Genomic DNA, 24,942 nt, shown 5'->3' with positions numbered 1-24,942 from the left:
AGAATTCTTCCCTATATTCTACGTCCAAGAATGACAAAAAACAACATATTAGTTTTCAGAACCAGTTATTCTAGACTCTACACACATAAATGCTAATTTGATACAAGAAATTTTTGGATTCCTCTTCATCTTCTTCACTAATATATCTCTGTGGATAACACGTCAGACCTTAGCACGCCCTTCTGTTTCGGTGATAAACAGAAAGAAAATTATAGTGGTGTGAGTGTCACACAAAGTGCCCAATATATCGCCACAAATGACACTTATCAATATCAAGTATTTAAGTGGCAAGGAAAAAGAAAAGAAAGACAGATAAAATAAAAATTATAATGAAAAATTAATAATGACATAAGTGATGACTGATGAGGCTAAAATCTGAATTTTACTGTTTTGTTTTTGTGTGAATATTCTCAATGAGATCAGCATACTAAAAGATAGTAGCTATTCAAAATTTCCAATTTCCCTTGAAATGACAAATTTTATCCAAAACTAACGGCCATAAAATTTCAAATCCATTGAAAGTTGAGGTTACACTTGGAGAGGTTAGATAATATCAAATCTAGCTGATTTTTAAACATAATGTGGTATCATCCTCATTCCTCAGTACTCAGTCACCAACAGCTGGAATTTAAATCCATGTCTGTGTCAAACTGAACAAAAACAGGCTAATCACATCTGTAAACCAGCCTAATGACCGGTTGTTATCCTAAAGGTAGAGGAGTATTGTATACTAAACTCACTGACCTGTAGCGACTGACTAGGGCTTTTCTAGAAACAGACTACATTTTCAACTCAGTCGGCTAAGTTGGCATCCTGGAGCTGCATAGGAGAGACATCAATGTCTTATTAGCATTAGCACTGCAGCTAGATTATATACCATTGCTTGCTCCACTTTTACAGAACGAATCAACCAACAGACATCATAATTGGATCAGTGCTTTGAAGTCTTAACTGGACTTGAGGAGTGCTCTTTCAGTTGATAACAAACGGTGTAAAGAAGCACGGGTGGACTCCAACAAGAAGCAGAAACTAAAAGCATTTCATGCAGTACCCTGAGATATTAATACTGACATCTAATGTAGTGATGCCTTCTCTCTTTTGTCTATAATTTCAATGTAGAAGTAACACCTCCAAGACTTAAAATTCTTCTTACAACAACACTGACCAAGACAAAAGCAAAACTGCCAAAGGCTTGGAGTATCTTTTAAATCTCACTACTTGGGGAAACCATAACTATTTGTCTTTTTTAACACAATTTGTTTGAAAGAACATGACATTGGAAAATTCAAGAATACACAAAAAGTACAACAGAACACTCTTCACTTTTACCTCCGTCCTTTAGATTTGGAATCAAAATGATGTTTCTTCAACTTCTTTTTGCGAACTACAACAGTTTGGCTTCCACCCTCTGTGAATGGCATCCCCATGAGTGCAAGTAGCCTTTGACCTTCTTTATCAGTTTTCGCTGTGGTAGTTATGCAAACATCCATCCCCCTTGGTTTACCAAGGGCATCATAACGGATCTCTGGGAAGACACCTTGCTCTCGCATACCAATGCTATAATTTCCATGCCCATCAAAACTGTTTGGGCTGACACCCTGAAAATCCCTTGTCCTAGGAAGCCCCAAGTTTATAAGTTGGTCCAGAAATGAGTACATAATCTCAAGTAAATACTCAGGGAAGCCTAATATGTCATCTCCTGTGAGCTATGCTGATATATATAGCAGAGGATTGACAATAATCAAAGTAAATGCTTTACCAACCCAACAATAAGCAAATTTATAAAGACTTAAGGAACCATCTGTTTGTCTGAATATGTATGGTAAGGTTTGGCAGGAACCACAACTGAACTCGTTTAGCAAAAACAGGTTATATTTACAACGTTTTTATAAAGCTGCAAAGAGTTAGAACATGCCAACTGACTGACACAGTCTATGTGATGAAATCCAAAGTCCTTACTATATCTTGTTTAAGACAAGGTTGATCACTTGGTCGCTTTTAGTGTCATGTTTTAGGGTTATTCATGGAATTCGCGCGTTTGGACCTCATCTAGGCTTCTCCTTTATTTGAATATTCTTTCTGGCAGACTTGCACACCATTATGATAAATTAGTAAGTATACTAGGACAGGTTGTCAGGCCTTTAATCTTAGGTAGATAGTCAACTTTTGTCGCACTATGATTCACTAGCCCTTGGCCTTTCAGAAACCTTATATATAGTTTATCTAAGTAATTGGGTATTCACGAAAATGATCCATTGTGCTATTAATTTCAAGAAATCATGTCAATGTGCATAAATAATAGGACTCACATTTCCCCTGAGTGTGACTGCAAGTCCAATTGGCTGACCTTCTCTAAGCTTAAATGTAGCAATAGACACCCTCGCCCGAGTCTTCACTGGCCTTTGACCACAAATAATAGACAAATCTTTCATTGCTGCATCTAACCCTTTAGAATTCTGTGCAGCTTCTCCAATCCCACAGTTCACTACAATTTTCTCCACTTTAGGAACCTATACACAAAATTCAACAAAACAATCTTCAACGACCAATGCCACAAAAACAACCAAAGTGTGAAAATTTACAAAAAATGAGGAAAAGCAGTGTCTTACCTGATGCATATTAGTGTAAGCAAACTCCTCTTTAAGCAAGGGGACAATTTTCTCCAAGTAAGTAGTCTTGAGACGTTGAACCTTTTCTGCTTCAGATTTTTCCACTAGAACGACATTTGAAGCCTTTACTGAAAACCCACATTGGTTTCTTGAACTTGGTGTTGGAAATCGTGTTGAAATTGGAGATGAAAGTATAGGTGATTGACCGTGGAATGAGGAGAAACATGAATGTAGAGTTGCTGATGACGCCATTTCAGGATCTTCCCCTTGAGGATAAATTTGTCAGTCTTACTTATCCACTCATGTTTTTGAGTTTATTTAGTAAGTAGTCTCTGTTTTTTCAAGCCCCAAACTATTTAATTAGGTGAATATTTTGATGTACCAAAAAAACGATATATATCGAATATATATCAGAGATATATATTTTTTTGTTGACAAGTCAAAATTTTGTTTTGTATGTCGATATATCAAAAATATCATCAATATATCGGTCAAAGTCAACAATATCAATCAAAGTCAACAATTTATATCGGATATATTATATATATATCGTTATATCGGAAATTGATATATATATTAAATAAAAAAATATTCAATATTCGGTTGAGATATATCGAATATATACATGTCGGTGTACAAAAAAAATGATATATATCAAAAATATATCGGATATATCAGCAATATTTTGGGCCTTGATCTCTACTAACTTAAAAATCGCAGCTTGATCTACAGTACAACACAGTTATTTTTTTTTTATGTTTGACTTGGGTCACCTTTTTCACGACTGTTTTGCCCCTAATAAATAATTTAATTTCCAATAATAATAAACTATACTAGATAACTACTAAACAGTGGGGGCGTGAAAGGAGAGTTGAGAAGAGAGAGGGAGAGATGGGTTTGTGGGTGGGGAGGGGAGAGAGTTAGGGTGAGGACAGACATACATAAACCTACCAAACTATCTTTTGTCCCACGTATCCCACTTCTCCCAAAAATGTTCGCCTCGTTCGCCTCCGCTCACTTGATAAAAATAGTAATACAATTTGATATAGGGGCAAATATGTCACTCAAATCACATCTAGCTTTAATAAACATGTTTTGACAGTTTTGCCTCTGTCCTTTTTATATATTGACGATTTTATCCCTCACTTTTTATGACTGTTTTATTATGTTCTTTTACTATATTGACGATTTTACTCCTATTTTTATTTTAAAGAATTCTTTTACTATATTGATGATTTGACTCCTATTTTTTTTTTTTGAGAAAATCTACTATATATAGGTTGTAGGTGTGCTCAAGAATCTAGACCATTTTTTTACTATATTGATGATTTTATCTCTATTTTTACTTTTGAGAAAAATCATGCACAAGAATCAAGCCCACTCATAAGTGTGCACAAGAATCGAGGCGAGTTTGCAAAGGTATTGTGCATCAGTGCATACTCTAGAATTGCTATTTACTTTTTAAAAAGGCTCATATTCATGCACTCTAAAATTACTATTTACTTTTTAAAGAAAACGCACAATGTGTTTGTGCGTGCTTCCATATAGTTATTAGTTTAGCAGTTCTAGAGTATGCCTGCGCACCGGTACCCATGAATCTGGGCCTTGCAAAGTACTTCGTGATGAGTGGCCTCCATTTTCGCGCACACCTACAGCCAGCCTACATACAGTAGATTTTCTCTTAGTTACTTAGGAGGTTTGACTTCTAGACATAAATCGTGACTGAAATTTCGTTTTGAACTCACCGATTCAGCAGAAGTTCCGAGATAAAAAATAATGACGTTGGAAATACGAACGGAATGAGGTTCAAACATAGACAAAGAATCAGCGGAAGCCTCATTCCTGAACATATCTTTTATTATTATTATTATTATATTTTGAATCCGTTTGGTACATCATAAATGGCAAACTCTTTATCTAAGAGAAGAACTAATAAGCGATCGAGTCTTCATAACTCTTCTTCTTCTCCTTCTCCTCCTCCTACAATGACCAAAAGATACTTCCTTCTCTCTCTGTGTTTTCTTCTATCCGTTTTCTTTATTCTCTTTATTACTTTAAAGTTGCCCAAGAAAACAACTAGTATTCAACCATTCCCTTCCTCTCATATTTCCTCTATTCAAGTCGTCAACCAGTTTCCTCACGATCCAAATGCCTTCACTCAGGTATTAATACAATTTCCAATTCAAGTCTTTAAATTTTTGAGAAATGACTTGTTTTTTTTTCAGGGGCTTTTGTATGCTGGAAATGATACACTGTTCGAATCAACTGGTCTTTATGGTCAGGTATATCCTATTTCTTTTTACCTTTTTTGATATATATTTTTCAGATGACAAGTACTTGTAGTGAAATCAATTTTATTATGCCTTGTGCCTCGATAAAACTTAGTTTTCAAGATCAGAATGTGCAGATAACATGGCACTCTCTTTCCCCTGACCTCCAAACATGATGAATTGATGACGATAGAGTTTCTAGTTACTACTAATACATTACATCAAATACGTACTTAACAGAATATGTTGATAAGGGGCTTGAACATGCTCTCTCAAATTCAGTGATTTGGATATCCCCGTCTCAAATCGCACTCCTTGATGGTTTCCGACACATGTATTCACCGTATACCTATACAGAATGGAGTGTAGAGTCCTATATTTTCTTAATATCTTTAATAATTTTTCTGAGGGGACATATTCATGCTGCATTGTATATTTTTTTTCTTCCTTGGTTCATCTTAATTTATTAAACGACGGTTTCCTTTCCTTCTGTCAATTGCAGTCATCTATCAGGAAGGTTGTTATACGTACAGGAAAGGTATTGAACTCAACTTTTAAAGTTTTTTTTTCCGGATGCACACAAAAGACCTTACACTTTTGTATAAAGTTGTGCAGCGTGCAGAATACAATTAGGATAACCCTATTTCATAACACATAATAACATGTCTCAATTGTTTTTATACATCTGTATTTGGTAAATTAATTACCTTTTAATTGTATGTTCTGTTGTTCTTGATTAGGTTGAAGTACTTCAAGAAATGGATAGCTCTGATTTCGGGGAGGGTCTTACTCTTCTTGGTGACAGGTCTGTACGGAGACAGTAACAAAGTTCAGCTTTCTTTTGTATCATATAGTTAAATTTTTTGTAGACTCATTAGTGTTTTATTTATAAAAATAATAATAAATAGTATGTAATAATAGTATCCCGATTTTTCTTCCTCGTTAGATGTTCACTTGGATGTCATCTTGCGGGGGAGAGGGGGGTGGGTTTCTTCCTCGTTAGATGTTCACTTGGATGTCATCTTGTGGGCGGGCGGGGGGGGGGGGGGGGATTTAGATTTGGGATTTAGATTTTTCTTTGGTGAACTGAAGGTGATTTTTCTGGTCTAGAAGTAAGTAACAGAGTAAAGTGGCGCTTTTAGAGAAATTTTCAATGCGTTAATCCTTTCATTAACTCTTTCATCTTTCATAAATTATTGAATCTGCCGGATGTTCCGATCTTAATGAGTTTTGTTCATTTACTTTTGTAGATTGTTTCAAGTGACATGGAAGAAGAAAAATGGTTTCATATATGATCGATATAATCTAAGCAAAGTTTGTGCTTCACCTTTACGTAATTTGTTTCTATTCTGGTTGTGAAGTAACTCATTTATTTTGTTAGTAATAAAAAGAAAGCAGTATTTTTAAGAGTGTATGAATGAACATGCATATTGAGAGCTCTTCATTTTTTTTTTTAATATTTTTCCCGTTCATGTAAACAGTTTGAAAAATTTAGCCATCAGATGCGGGATGGTTGGGGTCTAGCAACTGATGGGAAAGTGTTATTTGGGAGTGATGGATCTTCTACACTATATCATCTGAGTCCTCAGACATTTAAAGGTCCTCCAGCATATAGCAACCCCTTTCCTTTTGTATGATACAAGTTGCTTTCATCTTGATTGTACTTTTTTTCTGAATAGCTTGGTAAATGCAGTCATAGAGAAAGCAATTGTCAAATACCATGGCTATGAAGTTCATAATCTCAATGAATTGGAATATGTAAATGGTGAAGTTTGGGCTTAATGTTTGGTCGGTATGCATCTTTTTCTCTCTTCTATATTTGCTAGTGCTTTATACTTAACCCGTTTGTTCATTCCATCATGTAACAAGTTTGTTACGGTAAGTGCATTTTGAATGCATCTATGTTGTAGGAAAAACAACTCTTAGGTTTGAAAGTTATGATGTCTTGGAATTTTGAAAAAGAACAAGAACAAACATTCGAGGCAATGACAATTTTCATATTTATCCCCACACTTTCCCCCATCTCTTCCTGCCACAACTTCTTTTGTTGGCTTTCTCTTTCAATTTTATCTTCAAGAGCTTTATATCTACAGTTTCTGCAAATAAAAGTTTATACTAGTTTCAGGCATAACTATCTTTTTGTCTTTATGCTCCCATTGCTCCAAATTCAGAACTTGCACAGTTGGTTTGCCCTTGAGTTTTATTATATAGGAGATATAAATATGTTTTTAATCCTGTCTGATAATTAGTACCTTAAGGAAACCTTTCTGTTATATGGTGCAGACCGATTGCATTGCTCGAATTTCACCTAAAGATGGAATTGTACTTGGATGGATTCTCCTACCCACTCTAAGGTTTGTTTTGATTGGTTTTCTCATCAATGACTAATATTCTTCAAGTTTTATAGAATGGGTCTTGTTGATTTTTGAGAAACTTTTTCCATATACTCTAGAAGTTGACCTATCTGTTTGTTTATTCTATGGTTTTATGCTTTCGCCAGGGAGCAGTTGTTTCAAGCTGGAAACCGAGTAAGTATCATGCAATTGTAAAAAAAATCATAATTAACTAATATGGTTAGCATTTAGCAAAAACCAAATCAATTTTTATGCTCTGTTACCTCTATGTTGACATTGAAAAATTCATGCATACCAGGAGATTGATGTTTTAAATGGAATCGCATGGGACAGTGAGAAGAACCGCCTTTTTGGTATGCCTTACCCCTTTACCTTTAGATGATATATCATTAGATAACATGAATCTCTGGGGATATAGATTGAATACTACAAAGTTCTGAACCATTAGGAAGAACGCCGCACCTGCAATGTTTCAGGCACTCTAATTGATTAAAATAAGGCGCGAGTGCAACTTAGTGTGACATAGCCGCGACAAAGCCATTAGGAAGCTCCATAGCAATCCAGCTTGTTGTACCATAGGCTACGTCATATGTCGAAGCAATGTCAGTGGTCTTCTAATGAGGAGAAAATAACAAGTTTGGGAGCCTTGTTTACTCTCTACAAACACTGATCCTTACTACTGTACATGTAGATACTGGGTAGTCATGCTTTCTCAAAAGTTAATTTTTCTACACACTTAACTCGTACTGTTTTATTATGCTGAATGTCCATAAGGTTCCTCAAAGGTTGACCTGCATAAATGTTTATGGTCTATTTACAAGTGTTAAGGGTTGCGTGAAACAACTCCTTAAGGCTAAGTCCAATGGTGCGGCAAAACACCAAATATCACGGAAATTTTGATCCAATGGTGCGTCAAAACGCTAACCCGCCAACGCTTATCGGTATAAATTTACTTATATATAGCGTCAGTTTTAACGGGATAGCATCAAGTCTACACGCTACTTAAAGTGGCGGGTAAAAGAAATCTAAACCACTGCGCCTTTGGGAATGGCGGCTAGAGAGTCAAAAAAAAAAAAAAAAAAAAATTTAATTTTTTTTCCCCACGCCTGTGGGAATGGCGGTTGGAGAGTCTAAAAAAAAAAAAAAATCCTACCCGCCATAGGCACTGGCGGTTGAGAGTCCTAAAAAAAATTTTTTTTTTTTTTTTTTTCCACACGCCTGTGGGAATGGCGGTTGAAGAGTCCCAAAAAAAAAAAAAAAACCATTGGATTGGGAAACGCTAAGCCGCTAACTGTATACACTATGCTATTGTGGTTTGGCGGGATGGCGCACCAAACCATTGGACTTAGCCTAAGAGGCTTGCTACCTATTGTTCTCGTAATTGTTTAGCGGTAAATGAATTAGTTTTATGTAACACAAGGCGGTGATCGACTACCCTTTTGTTCGTTTCGAGTGTCATAAGTTTCCTTCTTATTTTTCTGAGAGTCAAAAGAGGAAATTTCAAATTTAGCAGAAAGGGATAGAGCACTTATATCTCATATGTCATGTTGATATTAAACACGTTCTTTCTTCAGTGACTGGGAAACTCTGGCCAAAGCTTTATGAGATCAAGCTGCATCCTGTAGGGGATCCGTTTCATGGATCCATTGAACAACTATGCCTTCGAGGACAAGCATTCCGTTTTTGCAGAACCATAGTCTAGCTAGCTGTCTGTAAGATTTTGACCTGAAGCAGTGAGGAACTGATGATTGGGCGGGTCTGAACTATACCAATTAAATTGTATCAGATTGAAACTAACATTGTTGAACAGCCTTTTGGTTATAGTCGTATTGAGATGATTAACCACCTTACATACTACAAGTCTTAGTACAGTTGTAAGGATTATTTGGAGTTCTTGTTTCAGTGACTTGCAATGAGACATCATTTCTGCTTCCCATCCCGTTGCTGATGGTGAATGTTTACCTTGTCATATGCTTTTGTTCTGTATATTTAGCTAGAAGACTAGATTCCAGACAAGATATCCAGATAAAGATAACCAGACAAGACATCAAATAGAAATAGAACGAGACCGGACAGATCATTTTGAATGCAGATATAAGAGGTTTTCACCAGATCTAGCTCCAGTCTTATTAAGTATCAAAAGTGTAAATGGAGCATCTCTGCATATGCATATTTACCACTTCAAATCTGTTTGTGTTGGCCTCTCTCCCTCTCTGTATATAGATCTCTTACAACGCCATCTTCTCTTTATGTCATTTTTGCTTTAACTTTTGTATCTGTTTTGATACGTGAATATCACCATCAATGGCATACGGGTCATTGGAGAAGAAATAATTTCAAAACTCTTACTTCTTCTTCTTCTTTTATGGCTTCTTCTTCTGCCTCTCTCTTAATGAGCCAAAAAAACTACACTCTTCTCATCCTCTGTTTTCTTCTCTCCGTACTCACACTTCTCTTTATTACTTTAAAGTTACCGAAAAAAAACAACTGGTAATGTATGTATATTTTATTTCTTACAGCCCAAGTTCGTGTTGTCTTTGTTTAGCGTCGTATGGTCTTTTAACAAATACAGGGGCGGATGCAAGATTCAACAATAGGGGGGGCTACTAACACTAATTCTCACTATTTTTTTTATTTTTTTTTAGTGAATAGTTACCACTGTACTTTTGGGTTTTTCAAAATTAAGGGGATAGCCCAGGTTGTTCATAGGCCTTTGAACAAAACATTACATATTTACATCAAATTCCAGGATTTTTGATAGGGCTTGAACATGCTGTCTCAAATCCAGTTTTTTGGATAGTCGTTCTCCCTGATGGAGTTCAACACTCGTACCCATATGCCAATTGAAAATGGAGTTTAGAGACCTATATTTTCTTAATTTCTTCAGTAATTTTTCTGAGGGGGCATTTTTGTGCTGCATTTTTTTTTCTTCCTTGGTTTATTTTATTGTAATTCATCAAATGACGATTTACCTTCCCTTCCACTAATTGCAGTCATCTGTCAGGAAGGTTGATATACGTACAGGGAAGGCATGGAACTTAACTATTGTGTGTGTGTGTGTGTTTTCTCAGGAAACGTAATTAGGATAGTCCTATTTCATTGACCTTTCATTTTTATTTCTTATACAATTACCTTTTACAACTTTTCTGTTCAGTGACTGGGAAACTATGGTCAAAGCTTTTTGAGATCAAGCTGCATCCTGTAAAGGATCCATTTCATGATTCCATAAAGCAAGTATGCCTTCGAGGAAGTGCACAGCCATAGACTGGCTGTCAGCAAATTTTGGCGTGGAGCAGTGATGATTGGCTGGATTATTTAGCCTCAAAGATATCTTAACTGTACAAAACTGTATAAAACGCAAAATAGCCTTCAACTGGTTAATAGTCCTTGTGAGACAATTAACCACCTTACACATTATTGTTAATCTTATCACAGTTGTAGGGACGAAATTTTCATTTTTTGGAGTTCTTGTTGCAGGGATTTGCAATAAGACATCATTTTTGCTTCCTATCCTGTTGCTTTTTATTGTTAACTTCCTATCCTGCTGTTGAATGTGAAAATTTTCCTTGTTCTTTAGCAAAATATATTAATTGAAAAGAACAAAAGTTACAAGGGCCAAGTACTAGACTCCTGAATCCTGATGCCTTCCCACTTGGTCATCCGTGTGTGTGTTGGGGGGTGGTTGAGATTTAGTTTGTGGGGATCCTTCATGTACTTTTCTCATCTTGGCTTCAGAACCCAAGGGAGTTGAGATGATCCAAAAGCTGTTTTAGCAGCCTCTGAATCAGAATCGATCCATAGTCTCTTCCAAGTTCCAAACTCTCTGAATTGCCTTCTCAATGCCTCTAAAATAGCCATGCAACTAGTAGGTACCTGCAAGTGATCTCTAGACATTCCCATATCCTGCTCTGCTTGGATTTCTCATGAAAATTTACCTTGTCAAGTACTTCAGTTTTTTTTTTATCTACCTAGAACGCTAGAGTCCACGCAGGTAGAACGGCTGTTACGCTTGGGTTTTTGGATAAATATAAAAAACATGACATCAAATCTGATTGAGACGGGTAACTCATCCATGATTGCAGACATAATATTCTCTGTAAGAGGGGTTTTCATTTACCTGATCTAGTTCTACCTTGATGAATACAATATTTAATTTCACCTTAAAAGTTTCTTCTTTTAAATGGAGCGTCATTTTATTCCACTACAAATGGAGCATCCATGGAAATGGTATGAGCTGTATATTAGCAGAACAAGTTCTCATACGACAAATGAATATTTAACCTATGGAATCTGCCACTTTGAAACTAGATTTGTTGAAAATTGACTAATGCTGTAAGCAACTGAAGCTTTTTGATTCATGTGGTACGACGCTATTTGCTTGTTGTACACTATCTTTTGAACTAATTCACTGAAAAATCTCCAAATTTGGGGATGTACCTAACGTCCTAACCGTTACAGATAACATGACAATGACCGCTCCCAAATCACAATCCACAGCATCCGTAAATTAAAAAAAAAAAAAAGGAGCAAACTACACCAAATAAACACAATCTTCACAATTCACAGCTGGTACTAAATTTCAATCGGGTCTAAAAATATCTCTTGAATCCAGTGTTTGTGATTCCGAAATTTTTTTCGGAATTTTGTCCAATATTTTGGTTTTTCAAAAAATCGGAATTCCAAATATAGAGTCGAAATATTAATTATTCTGAAATCAATCGAAATTTGATGAATTTCCAATTTCGATTTTTAAATTTGTCGGAATTCCGAACTATGCTTGAATCGTTCAAGTAACAAGTTGAGCACTTGAGCTTGAACAAATTCAATCCACAGAGTCTACCGAACTCCTGAAGCATTTTCAAGTGAGCGGAGCAAACGTTCTGGGCCGAGGGGAGGTATTTGAACAAAAAGTCATTTGGTTGGTTTCTCTTAGTCTGTCCTCATTCTTCATCTCTTCTCTTTGTTCCTCGCCGTTTCAATATCTCTTTCTCCCCTCTCCACTCCTCCCTCTTTTCTCACGCCCCCACTGTATAGCAGTATACTAATAAGTATCGGAGTTTAACCGGTATTATTTGGATAGCGGCGTGTTATGAAATTTCAGTTATCCGATATTTACAGCGAAATCCAAGACCAAGGCCCAAAATATCGCCGATATATCCGATATATATCGTTTTGTTGTATACCAACATCGATATATCCGATATATATCTACCGAATACTGAATATTTTTTTTTTCGATATATATTGGAATTTCCGATATAAAATTTTATATCACTGATATAACTGATATATGTGATATTTACGATATATATAGTTTGACTTTTTAACCATTTTTTAATATAAATTTCCAATATTTTACGATATTTTTTTACTGATATTTATGATATTTTAAATAATTTGGAAAGTTCACAAAAAAAAATAGATATATCCAATATTTCTAATATATATCCGATATATATCGGATTTTGAATACAGAAATATTTACCGAATTCGATATTTTGGGCCTTCCAAGACAAGTGGCAATTAAGTCGTATTGGTAAAGTCGTAAAAGAAGTAAATAACTCCATACTCCAACACACACGCGTCATTAACACTGAACTCAAAACTCAGAAAAAAAACAAACACCACCAACAACATCCACACCCATTATTATTGTATATTGAAAGCAGCACACAGAAGAAAAAAAGATCACAGATCTCACTCCAACACTTCTCACTCTCCATTCTTCCATCACCAACAACCATGCAACAAATCTTCAATCGAAAACTCATCTCTCTTTAAACCAAAAAAAAAAAACAATGTCTGCGATAGATACTTCGTTTATAAACAGAGAGCTATCAGAAAAAACTTCAATATTCGGATTACAATTATGGGTAATAGTTGGAATATGTGCTGGTGCATTCATAGTACTAATGCTCTTCTCTCTTTTTTTCTGTATATCTTCTTTCTGTAAACGTTCTTCAAAGTCAAAAAACAATCTTTACAACAACACCCTTCTCCATCACCTGTTATATCAAAAGAGATACAAGAAATTTCCCATTTCGAATCAAGACCCAGTTTACCAGAGATTCAGATTGATATAGGGAAAGCTGAACATAGAGTGGTTTTTTCTGATCGGCATTCGAGTGGAGAAAGTCGATCTACTACGAATGGGAATAATGATTCAGCTTCTATGAATAATGCTAGTGGACCACCTGAAGTTTCGCATTTGGGTTGGGGTCATTGGTATACTTTAAGAGAACTTGAAGCTGCTACTAATGGTTTAGCTGATGAGAATGTTATTGGTGAAGGTGGTTATGGGATTGTTTATCGCGGCGTTTTGCCTGATAAAATGATTGTTGCTGTCAAGAATTTATTGAATAACAGGTGCCCAATTGCTCAGTTTGTTATATAGTCTGTTAAAGATGTGATCTTTTTGGGGATAATTGTTGGTTAGGAAAACAAATTGACGATATATGCATGTGGGGTATCAATTTTTTTAATAAAAGAAACCTGTGCCATAATTGATAACTGAATTCAGTAAGTAGAATTGGTGGTCTTACTGTTTTCGGTATATTAGGAAACATTTTTGTTATATTGTTAGTCCATTATGCATTGTTTGACTTACTTCTTATGGCATTGTATAATTATAGTGAGGACTTGTAGTGGCTAATTTTAAGTTATTTATAGTAGACAATTCCTTTTTTGCACAAGTGATCATTAATGACTGTTTAGTAGTTGTTGTATTTTTGGTTTTGCATCCTTATGTTTTGATTAAGGGTGTTTGATTTTACTTAATGAACTGATTAAATATCAGAGGGCAAGCTGAGAAAGAGTTTAAAGTAGAGGTAGATGCAATTGGGCGTGTTAGACACAAAAATCTTGTCAGACTGCTTGGCTATTGTGTTGAGGGAGCTTACAGGTATTGCCACTCTCATTATTATATTAACCATTTGTTCATTTTTATTAGGAAGTTTGCTTGCTCATCTGGATTTAAGGTTGGTTACATAAATTGAGAGTTTACAGTTTTTTTTTTTTTTTTTCTTCGACTTATTAGGATGCTTGTTTACGAGTATGTAAACAATGGTAATCTCGACCAGTGGCTTCATGGTGATGTGGGGCTAGTCAGTCCTCTAACATGGGAAATTAGGATGAACATCATCCTTGGAACAGCTAAAGGGTACAATGAATTAGTCACAGTTTGTTTTGCTTTATTTAATAATAAAACTCTCAACATGTGCTAAACACAGATGTTTTTGCAGCTTGGCTTACCTTCATGAGGGTCTTGAACCAAAGGTCGTACATCGGGATGTAAAATCTAGCAATATTCTACTTGATCAACAATGGAATGCCAAGGTTTCAGACTTTGGGCTTGCGAAGCTTTTAAATTCTGAGAATAGCTATGTGACAACCCGTGTAATGGGAACATATGGGTTAGTCTGTTGCTTGTGTATATTTTTTGTGTTTTTACTTTCGTTCTAATGATGTTTGGACTTACATTTTGCACATGGATGTGTTGTTATAATTAACTTGGCTTTGTGATTGTCGTTATTCAAACAACTGTTTGATTTCACAAAAGCAAATCATAACAAGTAGTTGGATTTTGCAGATATGTAGCACCTGAATATGCGTGCACTGGTATGTTGAACGAGAAGAGTGATGTCTATAGCTTTGGCATACTTATGATGGAGATAATTTCTGGAAGGAACCCTGTTGATCATAGTCGACCGCGTGAAGAGGTTTATCTTTAATCAATGTGGCATTTCCGTAACCACTTTTCCTTTTCTTTTTCTCCTAGAAAACAAATGAAGTAAATAATACTTTGTTTGCAGGTCAATTTGGTTGATTGGCTGAAGAGTATGGTTGGAAACCGCAAATCAGAGGAAGTAGTGGATCCAAAGCTGCCTGAGATGCCGCCTTCAAAGTCACTTAAACGGGTTCTGTTAGTCGCTCTTCGTTGTGTCGACCCTGATGCTCAGAAAAGGCCGAAAATGGGACTTGTCATCCACATGCTTGAAGCAGATGATTCGCTAGTACGAGCTGTAAGTTGTCACCACACACACGTAGACACCTATATGTCCAGGTAATTATGTTGGAGAGATCTACACACTCAAACACACACGAAGTTGACCTATGCAATAAAAAGCTTATGTTGGTTGCGTCTGGCGTGCATCAAGGAAGAAGTGTCTCCAATATATACACATGCGGTATCACCTCACATACACACACACACAACACATAGTCATCTATAGGTCCAGTTTATTCTGAAACGTGACATTTGACGCATAACAGAGACACAAGTTCTTGACATAATTACCTAAAAATGTCCACATTGAAGAACAAGTGTCAAATTCCCCAGTCAGCCAGTCCCTTCTTATATAACAAAAAATCAATGCTATGGATGTTACTAATGTATCCCCAGTCTATTCTGGCTCCCATCTATCACAATCTTACGTAACTTTGCTTCATTGCTTGTATTGCAGGAGCGGCGGATTGCAGAAGAATCTGCCACTTTCCGGCGTGATCATATGCTTCCGAAAACTGCTGAGAAAGAACTGTCTGAATTTCCTACAGTTCAAGAACAAAGTAGTGTCAATCACCATACTCAAGCAAAAAGGAGATGAATAAAAAGTATGTTATGTTGCTGACTGATTATCAGTTCTGTTGATGTTCTCAGGGTTCATAATTATATTTATATTCATTTCATTGTATTCATTTTTTGTTAGGATCATATCAACCAGAATATTACTTGCCCCTTGACATAAAAATGTAATCAATTACAACTTACGAGTGTTTACATGACATGTTATTCATCTTCTTCACAAGAAAATATACATGTCAATGGTCAAACCGAAAAGCAAAGATGTAAGCCAATTTTGATTTTTCGATAATGGATGTAAGCCAATTTAGATGCTTGACGCTTCTCCATCAATTGGTTAGTTATTATAGAAGAAGACAATATCTATCTCAAACGTTTCTGAGGTTGTTGGCCGGAGATTAGAATTATATTCTGTCTGCTGTCAGCTTTTCAAATGCAACTACCACTTGGTGCCTGTGGCCCGGTCCCCTGTCCCATACTGCCATTTGCCTACAGCAGCTGTGTTTAGCTGTATCAACACAAAACCGAGTGCAAGGTACTAAATACAGAGTGTATTGGCTGTATCAAATACACTGTTACGTAGTCCCTTGAGAGATGCAGGCATGCAGCCATGTTGAAGACTTTGAAGACTTGACTAAATTTGGGTCTTGGGATCAAAACTTCTTTTGGGATGCCAGAACGCATAATATTGATTCTTTTGATTGTGATTTGAGATTCATTACAATATTATTCTGTTTACATTACATTTAATTAAAACTTTATAATCAAGCCGGCATAGTTCCACATGGGATTAATATTATTCTGTTTACATCTCCGTTGATGAATGAAAAGAGCGTGCTTGCTCGTAAGACCTCATTTGGCAGGATAGGATGTCTACTAACTTACTAAGGCTGAGTCCAATGGCTCTGTAATCTGCATTTCTATCCCTCTAAAAAACAGTATTATACAGATAAAGAGGACGTTTCGCTGTTTTTCAACGCCATTTCGACCAGTGAAATTGTATTTCAAAATTGGTTTGGTGGAGACACTTCACAAACCACTCCACTTCAAATGGCGTAGTATGAAATTGTTTTTAACATTCTACACCATTTGAAATTTTACAAACCACGCCATTTCAACTTGCGTGGACTGTACTCTCCATTCCTCTTCGATAATAATTTTTATATATAGAGTTAAATGCAGATAGAGAGAGAAAACCACCGCAATTCTCACCGATTTTGAGAGAATGCGAAGCCATTACATTGAATCTAACCTAAGAGCATCTTTAAGAGTGAAACAAAAAAAACACTAAAATTTTGAGTCAAACCGAACACCAAACCCAAAAAACACCAACCATTTTTAGGAGAACATCAAATTTTCGACATCAAATGATGCGGTTTGGATCGCCAATAAAGCCCATTTGACAGGCCCAACCCCACGCCGATTTTGGGAAAACAGCACGATGTGTTGTACATTAACTTTCTTATTTATTTTCTTTTCAAATCTCTCACGCAGTTTTGGCAAAACCGCGCCATAGAAGCCCAAGCTCATGCAGTGTTAGAAAAACCGCGGAGATTTGATACAACACCAAAACAGAAACCAAATTTTGATCGATTTGGTGTTTGGTTTGGTGTTTTCATCAACACGTGACTCTCCTGAAAATAAAAAAAACACCATGTTAGTAAAAAATTAGTGTTTGATACTAGAAAAATATCACTCCTAAAAATGTTCTAAGTATTAATCAAAGGTTGCGATAAGTTTGGAATTTGGATACAGAGCCCACCTAGAAACTCCATATTGTGTGCCAAAAAAGTCAACATTTTAGGAGTTAAAAAAAAGGGGCGACTACACTACATGGCCAGCACAGAAAAACCATCATCCCAAATCGATTGGCTGGTTTAGAGAGAAAAAATAGGAGAGAGGAGATAGAAGGAGAGTTTGAGTTGTTATTTTATTTTTACCAACCAATCACAGTCTACTTCGGACGTTTTTTTGTGCTGGGCCATGCGTTTTAGTTCTATCTCCTCATGTGGATTACGTTTCACGCCTCATGTGGAAGCAAAGAAATTTCCTTCCGTTGTCAGACTTGTCGGCTCCTTGAAGTAGACTGCAGACGTGTTTGAAAGAAAAGGTCTTTATTCTATAAAATGTATCTGCTACTCCAACATGTACCAATCTTATTATCCATTTCTCATGGGCAGAAATATCTCGGTGAAAACATATATAAACCCTACATCTGTCCGTAGTAACATAACACACGTACACTAACTTCCATCAGAATAAAAAAATCGTTTTCAACGCCTTGGATCATTTAAGCAAATGGTTGGTTTAGGTTTAGTAATTTTTATGCATTTGCAAAAACCTTTACTTTCTTCTTCGTAAAATCCGGTGATCTTTTCATTACAAATTCCAAGGTCCATATTTCGATCTTTCTATAACTGTTTTAATTTTTTCATCATCTTTATTTGTAGTTAGAGTCTTCATATGTGAAATTTGGTGTTGTTTGTTTTCTATTAATCAAATCCAGGTGAAATTGTTTAGATCTATGTATTTAATTATGTTTTGAATTGGTTGCTTAACTCATATCTTTGCTTGAAAAGTAGAGTTGACTTAGATCTGTACCTTAGAGTTTAGTTTGATGTAACATCTGATTTGTAATCTTTTTAGTTCTGTTATGTATCGATGCAGATCGATCTGTTAATTAAGAAACGATAGATGTCTAGTGTATATATTCTTAGGAAATTTTGTGTGAATAAAAGTTTAAGGGTTGTAAATGAGGGGTAGGTGGTTTTTGTTGATTTAGAACGGTAGAACTTGTCTTATTTTGTTTATCTGGTTAGCAGACCTTGGACTGATTTTCAGACCTCGCCGTGTCCGAATCGCTGTAATTGTGTCCAAACCCGACACTCATACTGTACCCATGCAACACAGCCTTGATACTGGAGACTTCTGTGTCAATTGATCCTTTTAGTATTGATCACTGCTTGTATGTACTTAGTGCTGGTTTTGAGGTTCCTAATTCCATTTTGCTCATATATTAGGCCAAAATGGTTTTTGTCTACTATAGATCTGATTGTATCAGAACTTATATTAGGATTTTACTTGCAGCGGTGGTTGAAGTTTTCTGTGTCTATTTGTGCAGTTGATATGAGTCGTGCACATGATGGGCAAAGGGCTTTCTTCCCTTTTGGGAACCCTTTCCGGATGATTTTTCCCAAGGAGTCTTACCTGTCTCCGAGTCTATTGGCACTGTTAAATTCATTTGAGGAAACCTTGGCTGATAAGCTGATTAGTCTTAGGCCAAAAGACAAGAATGATGTTCTGAGCTTATCGTGGATGACTTCAGCAATGAAGTCTCTTTGCGAGATACATACTGAAATCAAAGTTCTCATCACTGAGCTTCAGTTCCCTGTTTCTGAGTGGGACCAGAAATGGATGGATGTATACCTGGACAACAGTGTGAGGCTTCTTGATATCTGTATTGCCTTCAACTCAGAGATGTCCCGTCTTAGCCAAGGCCAGCTGTTGCTTAAATGTGTTCAACATTCCTTAGATTCCTCAAGTTCCACCCCATCCTCGGCGCAGCTTATCCAGTCTAAAACATCTCTTCATGAATGGATGCAACAGAACAGTTCAAGAAATACAACGCTTGACAGCGTTTCTAGTGTCTTGCATGCACTTGCTACGTCTCTTTATTATCCCAAAATTAAGGACTCTGCCAAAGGAAGGGTGTTGATGCGTGCTATGTATGGGGTTAAGGTTGTGACAATATTTGTGTGTAGTGTTTTTTCAGCAGCTTTTTCTGGGTCATCTAGGACACTAATGAGTTTGGAGGTTTCTGAGAAACTATTGTGGGCGAAAGCTTTTAATGACATGCAGTTTAATGTAAATGGAGAGATTAGGAGTTTGTTTGCAGATGGAAACACAACAGTGTTGAAAGAAGTGGAAGCAGTTGGCTCTAGTGTGAAGAAGTTGCAGTCCCTGACTAAAGTTGGGAATGCTGCGGAGGCTGAAACGTTGAAGTTTTCAGTGTTGGATTTGGGACAGAAGATGGAAAGACTTTCACAAGGGCTGGATCTTCTTTCGAATGAGGTGGAAGGGTTTTTCCAGAATGTTTTAACTGGACGCGACGCATTGCTATGCAATCTTAGAGATGGTTCTATCCCCGACCCAAGGCAAGGGAATAATGGCAAAGAGCAGTTTGTGAGATGATCCCACTGAAATGAAAGTTGCACTTGTACACAAATGTTTTACTTTGTTCTTTTTTATCATATTCTATGAAAGCTGGGTTGTACTGAATTATATGGTAAGCCATATTTAAGTTGTAAGTAGCTTTGTGTAGCAGTTTGCTTGTATGCTTTTTCATGTAGCGTGTCAAAGATGTCTTAGTTCATTCGCTTTTATGTAATGTAGTTGTGTACCCACATCATCGTGTGTTTTCAGTTGACTAGTTTTATATCGATGCAAGTATAATTGTGCTGTGATTCTTAACTAAAGCTGAAATGCTGATGAGAACGTTCAAGTCTTTCACCAGCGTACTGTATGGATGCATTCTTCCATGATTGCTCAGACATTGCTGAATATTGTCTTGGCCTTGAGCAGGTCCTGAATAATCAATGTTTTTCCTCATCAGATAAAGAATTTGTTCAACCTACTAGACTGACAAATCAAACTTGTTTCCCGCTATTAGAGGAAAAATTCAAGGGTTTCCTTTCTGGAGTGAGTGTCAGTTTCCGTTTTACGGACTTATATTGGAGATGAGGGAGTTAGGGAGTTTTGTGATCGTGTTTGTGGATTCTCGTTGATACCAAAATCCTCCTCTTCATATTTGCAACAGGTATTGTAATTATATTATTGGTTGCCGATAGAAAACAAATAATTGTAATCTTATTATTACACAGTAAATCATCTAATCCCATTTTTCTTATCCCGAAATGCCAAAAGATCTAACCTGCCATAACAACAAAACTAGGCATTACAACACAAACATCAGTAATAAATTTAATAAATAAATAAATAATAACAAGCTGTATATAACTGTTGGATTCAAGGTCCTCAAGTTAGATTTTGGAACACCTAACAAGAAGTGGGTGGAAATAAACAGCCTTGGTGATCGTTCTCTGTTCTTAGGGTACAACAGTTACATCTCGTTATGTTGATGACTCGGGATGCAAGCCCAACTGTATCTACTTCATTGATCACTCCTGGGGATTTTTTAAGAAAGGATACGGGTGTCATGATTTTGGCATATTTAATTTTGAAGATCAGAGCGTTGAGAGGTTTCTTCATCCAACTTGCAAGTGGCATTATGTTAGTTTTGCTGCCCCCTATATGGTTTGACTTGTTGAGCACAAATACGGAGATTGATATTTGATTGGATAAAAGCCTAGCTTAGCTGCTTTCAGTTTATTGTCATGATCTAAATAGCTATGCATACCTTCTTAACAATGTCTGTAATCCGAAGGAAATGGTGGTGAGTGGTGACAGTAGTGTTGATTGCCCAAGTGCAGAAGTGAGAAGTCTACGTTAACCAGTTTCACAAATGTAAATCCACTTTTGTTAGTTTGTTACCCACTTTTACCCGCGTTGCCATCTTGTATGCAGGAAGTAAATTTGCTACAATGGCAATTAAGAGAAAGATGGCTCGTAAGCCGTTGTTTCAAAAGAGATAAGATGTCCGGAAAACTAATATTCGTGATTTAGCAGGACTTACTGAGAGTCTTGTCGACACCGTTCCAAAGTGCTCTGCCTTTTTGCATGCAGGAAGTAGATTTGCTACAATGGCTAAAAGAAAGAGAGTGTGTAAGCAGCTGTTTTAAAAGAGAAAAGATGACCGAAAAGCCAAAGTCCGTGATTGGGCAGGACTTCCTGAGGGTCTCGTCGACGCCATTTCAAAACGAGTACCTGTAGTATCTGCTATTTCCATGGGTGCTGCCTGTGAAACATGGAGGTGCGTACTTGCCTCAGTCCCTCCCACCCAGAAGAAACTTGGACTTCCGTGGCTTATGCTTTGTGGTCAAAATGACAGTGAGGTAAGAACATGCTTTAGTTAGTTTAGTATACTAGTAAATAGAGTCTGGGAGCTAAAAGTTCCTGAAGCCTTCGGGAGATACTGTTGGGGATCTATCCAAGATTGGCTAATAGTGTTAAAAAATATAATTTACAAGCCAGAGATTTCCTTTTGGGATCCTTTTTCGAGAACCAAACTCCTACTGCCAGTGGTGCTTGATGTGTATTAAAAAATGGTACTCTCAACATCTCCAAATGCGGCAAACTGTGTGATTGTACTCCTTGGTAGTGCCGGTAGACACTTTGCATGTTGGACTCCAGGTGTTGATGCATGGCAAACAAGTTACCTGGGTGTATGTGCCTTTGATGATGCCGTCTTCTGCAATGGATGTTTTTATTTTGTGACCAGTGATTATAATATTCGCACCATCAATGCAGAAACTATAATCCAAGCGCGCAATGAAAAAGTTAATGCATGGGACAAGAAACAGCCAGCTTTGCCACTGTATCTGCCTCCATCAAGTGGCAATGCCTGAGAAACCGACTCAGTCCCGTATGCGGCGTTATTTGGTGGAGTCCTGTGGGGAGGTTTTACTGGTTTGTCGACTGTTTGATGGCCCAGAATAAGGATGTCTTCATCTTCCCCAAGAAGACAACCTTATTATAGGCCTAATCCTCACTTACATTTGTTCAAGTTTCTTTTACTTTGTTTTTTTGCACTTCTCTTTTTATTCATTTGTGTTTCATTTTATTTCTATTTACAATAATTGTAATAGTTGTTGTAGTTTCTAGGTAACCATTGCGTCCATCTTTACAAACCTATGAGTTGAAAAGCGGTAAAGATGTTGCCTAAACGAAATTCAAGACTTTCACGATGAGTTGTTTGGTGTGAAAGGAAAGACATTTGGCGCCACATCAAACACCTTTCTTCCCAAAGATTACCTGCATGAGTAAGGTTAACTAAACTTAACTTTTACATTGGTGCGTCTGTGGCTCGATTTCTTGAGTTCACAACCCTTCAACTAAAAAACCTTCAAACAAATCTCAAGCCCACGAAGCATAGAAAGCCTCCAGGATCAACTGAAGATTATGGCAACCCAGATGGAAGCCATGAACGGTAGCATCACTTTGCTATGGCAAGAGAACGCAACATTAAAAACTCAGGTCGAGCCCCAGAACCCGAATGGAATCACCGCTGAGAATGGAATTAATGATGTCAACCAACAAATCAACAACCTCTCCCAGCGGATCGAACAAAGCACTGTCAAAAATGATGCTACTCAGGTCGTTCAGAAGATGTTGAAGACGTATCGAGCGTCCTCCTTCACAATTGAGGTACTCAATAAACCCTCCCCCCAAGGTTTCATTCAGCCTCAGTTCGCAATGTACGATGGCAGCACGTAGCTCGCTACATTCAGAGTCTTGCACTCTATAGTGCGCAGGAGTTCGACCACCTACAATGTCGCTTGTTTCCAGCAAGCTTAAAAGATGGAGCTCTCGATTGGTTATACTCGCTGGGACCGAACTCAATCGACAACTTCGAAAAACTAACTAACCAATTCACCATCCAGTACGTCCACAACAGACGTAAAACAGCCAACCTCAATTCACTCTTCCAATTGTCTCAAAAGAGTGACGAACCAATTCGCGACCTCCCCGACGTTTTCAAGACAGAGCTACTATCCATGGAGAGCGGCCTTAAGGAGTCGTTCGCTATAGTGGCCTTCACCAACACGATCGAAGAACACTAATATGTCCGTGTCGCCATGAAGGAACACCCTCAAACACCGGGCCGAATCAGACGCGACGTAGAGAAGTACATCAAGCTTGCAGAAGGCCTCAAAAAAGAAAGACTGGAGGCAGCAGGTGAGGCCGCTGCGATCTCAGATAGCTCCCCATCTTCTAAGAAGCAACCTGCAAAGGTCGCCAGACCAAAGACCAACCCACACCGAAAGAGAGTTCGCAGTGCTTACAAGATCTCCGAGCTACATACTGGAGAAAATAAAAACAGCAACCTATTACCGACCTGAGGTAAAACAGCCAGAAGACACACCAGGAAAGTTGTACTGCGCTTTCCGTAAATCAAAGTGTCATGAGACCAACGAATGTCGCAGGCTCAAGCACTACCTACAAGACCTCGTTGAAGTAGGGCATATCAAACATTACACTAATATTGTCGATGGCGACCTGTGCCACAAACTCATGGCTCACAGAGAACACAGCCGAACTCTACCCTGCAATAACAATAGAGCTCGCTCTCATGCTAGAGGACGCTCCAGTGAGCGATTTCGTCATGAGCGTTGCCAACACTCCTATGACAGAGACAATAACGAAACCATCAACATGATTACCTTCCAGGACAACTCTGTCACGTCCTCCAGGGAGAAAAGGAGACGAGTAGGCGCCCTCCAAGAAGTCTACCAGTTCTCCTCGCAAGTGGCCCTCATCCCACGCACAAGTGGCCGCAACTCAGGAGACATCACCTTCATTGAGGCCGACCTCAATAAGGTGTGTCTCCCACACAATGACGCCTTTGAGGTCCACGTCAAAATCAGTGGACCGGATCATCGCGCGATATTGATCGACCCAGCGGTTAAGACGACATCCTATTCTACCGCACCCTTTAAGGAGATGAACATGCCCAGGTCAGCCATGATCGATCCAAATGAGAGATCGCCAAAACTAAGCTCGCAGAAGACTTCATCTCTGAGTTCAAAACCTTGGCCAAGACCCCTTGAAGTGATCTACCAAAGGAGAACACTAGGGGTTTGGTCAAGGAAGTCGCTTCAAAAGCTATGACCCAGAGGTCGCCCCACCTTCTCAGATCAAAGAGACACCTCAAGAGACCAAGACCCCAGAGGTCGGTCAGCCCACTGAGGCGGCTGCTCATCCTGAAATGAAGAAAAAGGTCAACCTAGGAACTGATGATGACCCTAAGTTCGTTTATGTAGGAGCTAACCTTGATCCTACTCTCAAGGCATAACTTGTAAGCTTTTTATCATTAAATAAAGATGTGTTTGCTTGGTCGTACATCGAGGTGCATGAAATTGATCCCAATATTACATGTCATAAGCTAAATGTTAACCAAAATGCTAAACCAGTTCGCCAATGACCTTGAAAGTTATCCCTTAGATTTCGAAAAG

General features: G+C 37.6%; 4 protein-coding genes and 1 long non-coding RNA gene across 7 annotated transcripts; 4 read left to right on the top strand and 1 right to left on the bottom strand.

Moving 5' to 3' along the window:
• Positions 1-1,060: 1,060 nt before the first annotated feature.
• Positions 1,061-2,953, bottom strand: LOC147513484 (large ribosomal subunit protein uL5c-like). 2 transcript variants are annotated; one of them, XM_086596540.1, is made up of 3 exons: positions 2,610-2,953; positions 2,310-2,510; positions 1,061-1,661 (listed from the first exon to the last, which is right to left on the bottom strand). In XM_086596540.1, the coding sequence occupies exons 1-3, from the start codon at positions 2,859-2,861 to the stop codon at positions 1,326-1,328; spliced, it is 789 nt and encodes a 262-aa protein (XP_086452666.1). In that variant the 5' UTR covers positions 2,862-2,953; the 3' UTR covers positions 1,061-1,325. The 2 variants fall into 2 exon arrangements, with proteins under 2 accessions (XP_086452666.1, XP_086452667.1); XM_086596541.1 differs by having other exon boundaries at positions 1,061-1,598; positions 2,610-2,944.
• A 1,396-nt stretch (positions 2,954-4,349) lies between these two features.
• On the top strand, positions 4,350-9,202 carry LOC147513483 (glutaminyl-peptide cyclotransferase-like). The gene is given in 12 exon segments (XM_086596538.1): positions 4,350-4,771; positions 4,835-4,891; positions 5,382-5,417; positions 5,620-5,684; positions 6,130-6,193; positions 6,361-6,478; positions 6,573-6,658; positions 6,660-6,671; positions 7,163-7,233; positions 7,380-7,407; positions 7,532-7,586; positions 8,808-9,202. Coding segments are annotated over 12 exon segments (981 nt in total). The 5' UTR covers positions 4,350-4,510; the 3' UTR covers positions 8,936-9,202.
• A 791-nt stretch (positions 9,203-9,993) lies between these two features.
• On the top strand, positions 9,994-10,741 carry LOC147513482 (uncharacterized). Its single transcript, XR_015215480.1, has 2 exons — positions 9,994-10,262; positions 10,388-10,741. It is a non-coding gene; the product is annotated as an uncharacterized LOC147513482 (long non-coding RNA).
• Positions 10,742-12,813: 2,072 nt separating this feature from the next.
• Positions 12,814-16,127, top strand: LOC147513481 (putative serine/threonine-protein kinase At1g01540). The gene is made up of 7 exons (XM_086596535.1): positions 12,814-13,599; positions 14,030-14,134; positions 14,270-14,392; positions 14,475-14,645; positions 14,822-14,951; positions 15,045-15,254; positions 15,696-16,127. The coding sequence occupies exons 1-7, from the start codon at positions 13,406-13,408 to the stop codon at positions 15,834-15,836; spliced, it is 1,074 nt and encodes a 357-aa protein (XP_086452661.1). The 5' UTR covers positions 12,814-13,405; the 3' UTR covers positions 15,837-16,127.
• A 1,918-nt stretch (positions 16,128-18,045) lies between these two features.
• LOC147513480 (protein BPS1, chloroplastic-like) lies at positions 18,046-20,214 on the top strand. 2 transcript variants are annotated; one of them, XM_086596536.1, is made up of 2 exons: positions 18,046-18,204; positions 18,933-20,214. In XM_086596536.1, exon 2 carries the CDS (start codon positions 18,938-18,940, stop codon positions 20,000-20,002), a length of 1,065 nt encoding a protein of 354 aa, XP_086452662.1. In that variant the 5' UTR covers positions 18,046-18,204; positions 18,933-18,937; the 3' UTR covers positions 20,003-20,214. The 2 variants fall into 2 exon arrangements, with proteins under 2 accessions (XP_086452662.1, XP_086452663.1); XM_086596537.1 differs by having other exon boundaries at positions 18,135-18,204; positions 18,899-20,214.
• Positions 20,215-24,942: the final 4,728 nt, after the last annotated feature.

Source organism: Coptis chinensis, chromosome 3 (genome assembly GCF_015680905.1).
Source record: "Coptis chinensis isolate HL-2020 chromosome 3, ASM1568090v1, whole genome shotgun sequence".
Taxonomy (NCBI): Eukaryota; Viridiplantae; Streptophyta; class Magnoliopsida; order Ranunculales; family Ranunculaceae; genus Coptis; species Coptis chinensis.
This window is presented reverse-complemented; position numbering and strand designations above follow the sequence as displayed.